Source organism: Microtus pennsylvanicus, chromosome 5 (genome assembly GCF_037038515.1).
Source record: "Microtus pennsylvanicus isolate mMicPen1 chromosome 5, mMicPen1.hap1, whole genome shotgun sequence".
In the NCBI taxonomy this organism is placed as follows: Eukaryota; Metazoa; Chordata; class Mammalia; order Rodentia; family Cricetidae; genus Microtus; species Microtus pennsylvanicus.
In genome coordinates this window covers 45232183-45239334 of record NC_134583.1, presented here as the reverse complement: position 1 = coordinate 45239334, position 7152 = coordinate 45232183, and the positions used below count along the sequence as shown (strand labels likewise).

The window sequence follows — 7152 nt, the reverse complement described above, 5'->3', positions numbered from 1 at the left end:
TCATGAGCCGAATGGGTAGAAAAATGAGAAAGAGATAGGAAGGGAATGAGAAAGTGTAAGCACAGCTAATGAATACCTGGACAGTATTAGTATGAATGAATATTTTAAAAGACAGGGTCTTGCCATGAGCTCAATGATGTCCAGGACTTCCAGGTTCCTAATCCCAGTCTCTGAGTGACCAGGTATGAGCCTCCACATCTAGCTTGTGTAGCTATCTTTCTGACCATTTATCCCCCATCTGGATAAATGGATAGATAAATAGAGGCTCAGTTTCATTAAAATGTAGAGAGAGGAAAAGATCGTGGTCTGAAGAGTAAGTGTTTTGCCTCAAAAGAGGGCATAATAATTGAAGTCACTGAGACCAAGAATTTTATCTTGGTACTAGAAAAGACTAGTTTCAGTATATCAATGAGATGAGTTCATAGTCTCAAAAGTAAGGAAAAGTAATAGACACTGGTAAGAAGAAGGGCAAATGTCTATTTCCAGGTAAATTCAGTGGGACATTAAAGAGTTTCCAGAAGGTTTGTTTTTCGATGAGAAATAAACTTGAGTGCTATCAGAGTGAAAATTTCTTTAAATGACGAGTACATACATATGAGAAAGAAAATAATATTGGCCTCAGGCCATGCAAGAAATGCCTATTTGTCTTCTTTATAGGGCAGAAGTCTAAGCCTCTAAAAGGGAGTGCCACGATGGCAGGTGAAGCCCACAACAGCTCTGGGTTGCCTCCCTTCATCTTGACAGGACTGCCAGGGCTGGAGACCTCTCAGCATTGGTTGTTTCTGCTCCTGGGCATCCTCTACACCATCTCCATAGTGGCCAATGCCCTGATACTTTTCATCATCAAAGAAGAACAGAGTCTGCACCAGCCCATGTACTACTTCCTGTCTCTGCTGTCAGGCAACGACCTGGGTGTGTCTTTCTCCACACTGCCCACAGTCCTGGCTGTGTTTTGCTTCCACTTAAGAGAAATCAGTTTTAACGCTTGTATGTCTCAAATGTTCTTTATCCACCTCTTCTCTTTCATGGAGTCTGGGATCCTGCTGGCCATGAGCTTTGATCGTTATGTAGCCATCTGTAACCCACTGCGCTACTCCACAGTGCTCACTGATGCCCGGGTGGTGTGGATGGGCATGTGTGCTTTTCTTCGAAGTTGTTTCATGATTTTCCCACTACCTTTCCTCTTGAAGAGGTTGCCCTTCTGCAAGGCTAATGTGCTCTCCCATGCCTACTGCCTTCATCCAGATCTGATTCGCCTGCCCTGTGGTGACACCTCTATTAATAACATATTTGGTCTGTCCATTGTAATCTCTACCTTTGGACTTGATTCTGCTCTCATTCTCCTCTCTTATGTGCTCATACTTCGGTCTGTACTGGCTATTGCCTCCCATGAAGAAAGGTTGAAGACCCTGAACACATGTGTGTCACACCTGTGTGCTGTGCTAATATTCTATGTGCCTAAGGTAGGTGTGTCTATGTTTGCTCGTTATGGGAGGCATGTGCCACATTATGTACACACACTCCTGTCACTTATCTATCTCTTTGTTCCTCCAATGCTTAACCCTGTCATCTATTCCATCAAAACCAAGGAGATTCGTAGAAAGCTTTCCAAAATCCTCCTGGGAACCAAGTTTTGAGAAGAATGTTGTAATGTTAATGTTTAGAGGATGTTTACCTTAACTCCACCAGCTTGTGTTTTGAAGACCATTTGATCTCCTGACTCATCACCATGATTCCTGTTATCAGATATTGGAAGACAGATAGATAGTACTTAGGATTTAAACCACAGTCGTTCCAATGGTAACACAGGTCATTCATTATTTAGCAAAAACATAGGCTTCTATTTCTTCTTTTAAATAAAAATATATTCTTATAATTAGTTTCTCATTGCATCACAATATATCCTCATTTTCTTTATTAGAAGTCCTACATAACCCTTGATTTCTCTCTAATACGGAAACATTATTGCAACGGTGATTAGATTTTTCTACCAAAGATTATAGCCAAGTGACATGAGTTAAAAATCTCTTTCACCTTCTGAACCACCTACCCAATAACTATGCACAGAAATATCTATTTTACATAGTACATGGTGTCCATTTGGCCTTTTAAATGAGGTAAATAAACTTCTTTGTAAATTTTGTTAAAAGATATGTTGGTGATGTTGAAATTTAGCTAAATTTTATATTATAATTTAAGTTGTATATAAGTATGCATAGAATTAATAACATTTATGTATAGCAAAAAACATGGAATATGTAGAATTATTTGTTGTGTCAAAGTTTATGCAATTGCAAGACATTGGGGGTACATTTGATGACAGAAGAAGAAAGTCCACCATTTAAGGATTAGATTTATGAAATTACATAAAATAAATTATTTTACAAAGTTGTCTAAATAACTAAAAGAATTAGAGTATATGGAAAAGAAATCAAATAGTGCAGCATTGCCCCTTAATAAATTTGTAGATTAGATCATCCTCCAGAGAATCAAATGCCAAATAAACTTAAATGTCCTATATATTACCTATGTGGAAATACTTTCAAGGTTACCGTAGAATTCTCTCTCTCTCTCTCTCTCTCTCTCTCTCTCTCTCTCTCTCTCTCTCTCTCTCTCGTTGTTCATATGTGGGTGTACTTGCCTGTGTGCTTGTGGAATGATCAGAAGAGGACAATGGGCATGCCACTTTGCCTTTCTCTTTGAGAAGGGTTCTCTCACTGTATCTGGAGGTTGGCTGGTAGCCAGTAAGCCTCTCAACTCTCCTCTTTGCACAACTATTCCACTGCTGTGCCAGGATTACAGGGTTTCATGACGCTATGTATGCCTGGGTTTTTGGAAATTAAAATACTGTAGTCTTGTTCAATGTTAGCTCTTGGAAATTTGCCTCCATTATTTTTAAATTTATTTTTAAAGTTTCATATTTTTGTACTTGATTTACATTATTAACTCCTCCCTATAATTGCTTTCATGTTTCTCCATGCCTCATAATCATGGTCTTTTAAAAATTAGTATTGTTTAGTATATGTCCTAATAAATATATAAATACAACTTGTTGAGTATGTCAGTGCTGCTCATGTGTACATGTATATAGGACTGACCACTTGGGGTTGGATATAAATCAGGGGCTTCATTTATGAAGAGGATAGATTCGTTGTCTCTTATGTCATTAGTTGCTTAAAGATTTTTGTCTAGGGTTGGGACCCTATGAGATTTCCCTCATCCACATTGGTCTTGCTTGGGTAGCTAAGTTGTTAATATTTCATTGATGTTGCCATGGAAACTCAGGTCTTCATGCTTGAGAAGCAAGTGATTTTAATCACATAGCTATCTTTCCAGCCCCGTGATTCTTTTACACTATATTTTCCTTTATCATTGGGTATTTCATGTTTGTGTACAATGAAATATGATTACATCACCCCCCCCACACACTTCTCTCTTCTAAGTCTCCCCACACCCTCCTCAACATGTTCTCTTTCCAGCTTCATATTTTCTTCTTTTGGTTAACTCAGTAAATTCAATTAGTGCTGCTTATATTTGTATGGGTATGGCATGCTTATATGTACATGGGTGTGGGCCAGCCTCTGGAGCACGGGAATCCTGTTGGTCGCCACTTTCCCAGGAAGGATTGCTGAAGCAAATAAAGGATGGAGTCTTTGTTTCTTGCCCTCTGAACTTGAAGGTGACCATTTGGAATCACGATTCAGTGTCTAGATTTCAATGCTAATTCCTTCATTTACATTACTATGGTAAAACTATTTTTTAAATGCTTATTTTATTTTTACTTATGTATATGTATGTGTATCTGTGTGTGTGTGTGTCAAGTGTGTGCAGGTGCCTGCAGAGGAAGCCAGAAAAGGGCATTTATTCCCCTGGAAACGCTGCAGAGGTGATTGTGGGCTACATTATGTGGAGGCTGGAAGCCAAACTTTAGTCCTATGGAAGAACAACTTGTTCTTTTAACCATGGAGCCATCTCTTCAGTCCCCAGTGTAGCATGAATTCTTAAAGGTCTTAAAAATTAAAGCCCGGAGTCAGATATTGGGGAAAATGCTGAGAGATCAGAGAGATGGAGTCAAACAACTGTTACTTTACCTCCAAGCTTCCAGGCCAAAAATAGACTGAGTTCCTGGCTCCCCCCTCTTTATCAATTCCTCTCTCTGCCTATCGATATCACTTCCTGACTGTCTGTTAGCTAGTGGCTAGCTTCACCATCTGATCTTCAGACAATCTTTATTTGTACAAACAAGATATCACCATATCCCAGTAATGTTATCAATTTTTGTGCCTTGATTTTTATTAAATGCAATATATATATGCATATATATGTATATATTAATAGATGGTTCTGTTTTGCCCTTTCCCACAACCATTCAGTCCCAAATAAACACATAGAGGCTTATCTTAATTATAAACTGTTTGGCCTATTGTTCAGGCTTATTACTAAATACCTCTACAACTTAAATTCACACATAATTTTTATACACATTTAGCCATGTGATTTAGTACCTTCTCCAAGTAAGGTATTCTCATCTTGCTTCCTCTACATCTGTCTGGTGACTGTGTCTCTGCCTTTCCTCTTCCCAGAATTCTTCTAGTCTGGTTATCCCTCCTATACTCCTTGCCTGGCTACTGGCCAATCAGCTTTTTATTCAACCAATATATGCAACAAATCTTCACAGCGCACAATCATTATCCTAGGATTGTGACTAGGATGTGAAGTTTAAATGAGTTATCAAAGCCAACTCATACACAAACCTCATAATAATTATGCATGCATATTACTTCTTGGGGGAAAGGTGGTATGGAATTCATTAAGATAAGACAGCTTGACTATTGGGTAAACTGTGAGAGAGAGATTAGAGTGAGAGGTTATGCATTAGCTGTGTTTATGTATGGCCAAAATGAGTTAATTACTGTTTTATACTAAGAATGAAAAAAGGCATGAAATATTAAGTAAGAAACTTTGGATGCTTCCAGTGGTAGAGTGCTTGCCTAGCATACGTATATCCTGGATTCTATCTACAGAAACCACACACACACACACACACGACTCTTAATTTGTTTCAAGTGTGAATCTTCTATTGTACAGATGTCCCTGTCCATGTGTCTCTTAAAGGGACTTTCAAATGAACATTGTCAGGAGTCTCTTTCTCTATCATTGTACTATCAGGACTTAATGTTAAGAATGTTAACATAATAGGTAACCTCACTGAATACCACATGGCAGCCAGTAATTTGAATGCTTGTATGTATTTCTTCTGTCATTACCTATTTATGGGAGGTGTCATTACCTATTTATGGGAGGAAAATGAAGTTTATGGGGGAAAGACTTTTTTCTCAATCAAGGGGTAGAATGAGCACAGAAATTGAAGTTCTCATAATGCTTTACTCCTACAAATCTCTTGCGCCTTTACTATCTCTTTAACAGGTATTCCATAGCATCTGTGAAGATTGTAGGACAATTTTTTCAGCACTTTCTTAGAAGGACTAGTGTTTTTGATAACACAGTTTGTATTCATGTGTTGTGTGTGACCAGCAGTGTGCACTAGTGGCTTTTACCATGGCTTAGAACACCTTTTTTTGGTATCAGGTGTGATTTCCTTAAGTTATGATCAAATAAAATGTTGAAATTTACCTGGGGTCTTGCTGTAGTAAGTCTGACAGCTAGTGGTTACCCACTCACTGGGGCATGGCCTCTTATACTATATATGCCAATGTAGAGCCTGTGTCTGCTCTCTTTTCCAGTCTCTCTGTTCTGGTTGTGGGATTCGTTTTCTGATCTCCATTCAAGTACAGGGTTCTGATTTGTGAGTCTACCCCTAAATAAATAACCATGCGCTTGGGAAATTTCCAAGTTGCCACTCGCAGTGAACTCCGCTGTAGGGGGAATTAAACAAAAGGTAAAAGCAAGCCAAGTGGGCAGGGTTGGGAGACTGTCTGGGCCATGGACAGCTAATAAGTAAATTAATATGTCAGATTACATTAATATTGAAACTTTTAGTAATTTTTTTGATAATACTATGGATTGTACTTTGTAAGGCTTATATGGCTATGGTGGTAATTCAATTTATTGGGTATTGGGATTCAGTTTTCTTCTCCATATCCTATCATTAAGAAAGAATATGAGAGTTTAAGGAATAATACAATCATTACAGACTAAAAATGAACAGCTAGTTGACAGGATTAATACCATCAAAATCAAAAGATGCCTGAAAAAATGAATACTATTAAAAAGGATAACATTAATCTGATAGACAAAATTGAATCCATATCTAAGGATATTAAGAAGTTATCTGAAAGAACTCATACTGTTGAATTTGATAATCAAAATTTGTTTAAAAGTAATGATAAGTTAGCAGTAGACTGTTTCTCCAGAATGGCAACCTGCACACTATTCAAGTAACGTCCAAGGATGAGATGTTATTTTTAAAGGAGAAACTTCAGACCTTGGAATCACATATGCAAAACGAGGACCAGAGGCTAGGTGCCCCAATGAAATCACTAGAAATATAAACAGGCCAGGAGATTCAGGTTTTACAAAAGACAATAATGAAAAGATTTGAAATAATTGATGAAATTATTGGAGCTGATGAACAGGGAAAGAAGGCACAAGGACAGGATTCAATATCACCAGTAGCTGTCAGAGATGACTTACCCAGGGATTTTGCTTCCTATTCTGTAATCTACTCTGACAAGGCATCAGGTTCTAAAGGCCCTAAAGGATCCAAAGAAGGTAGATGGATACATATAGGAATGAATGATCTCAAAGAAATTAAGCAAGCTGTTGTAACTTATGGCTTACATTCCACATTTGTTAAGGAGATGATAAAAACATGGGCTTCTAGTATCAAAGCAACACCACATGATTGTTTTCCAGTTAGTTACAGCAGTCCTGGAAAATGGACATCAATTAATGTTTAAAATTTGTTTCAGAGAAAAGGCCAAGATTGTGGAACATCAGGAAAAAGCAAAAGACCTTGAGACTTCCCAAGATCAAACTCTTGGTGAAGGCCCCACATGTTCAAGCTCTTTACAATGAAGAAAAATTTTGCTCCTATGACACAAAGCAGCCTTAAATGCTTGGGACAGTATTCAAGAATAGGAAAACAAATTGAATCATATACCAGGGTTAAACAAGGCTAGAAAGAACCAT

At 37.9% G+C, this 7152-nt stretch overlaps 1 protein-coding gene across 1 annotated transcript; it reads left to right on the top strand.

Moving 5' to 3' along the window:
- The first annotated feature begins 692 nt into the window (after window positions 1-692).
- On the top strand, window positions 693-2551 carry LOC142850833 (olfactory receptor 51I2-like). The gene has a single exon (XM_075974736.1). It carries the CDS (start codon window positions 693-695, stop codon window positions 1635-1637), a length of 945 nt encoding a protein of 314 aa, XP_075830851.1. The 3' UTR covers window positions 1638-2551.
- The last annotated feature ends 4601 nt before the right edge of the window (window positions 2552-7152 follow it).

Bases quoted from the DNA above. Each gene is read 5' to 3' on its own strand.
- LOC142850833 (XM_075974736.1), top strand. From the start codon at position 693: ATGGCAGGTGAAGCCCACAACAGCTCTGGGTTGCCTCCCTTCATCTTG.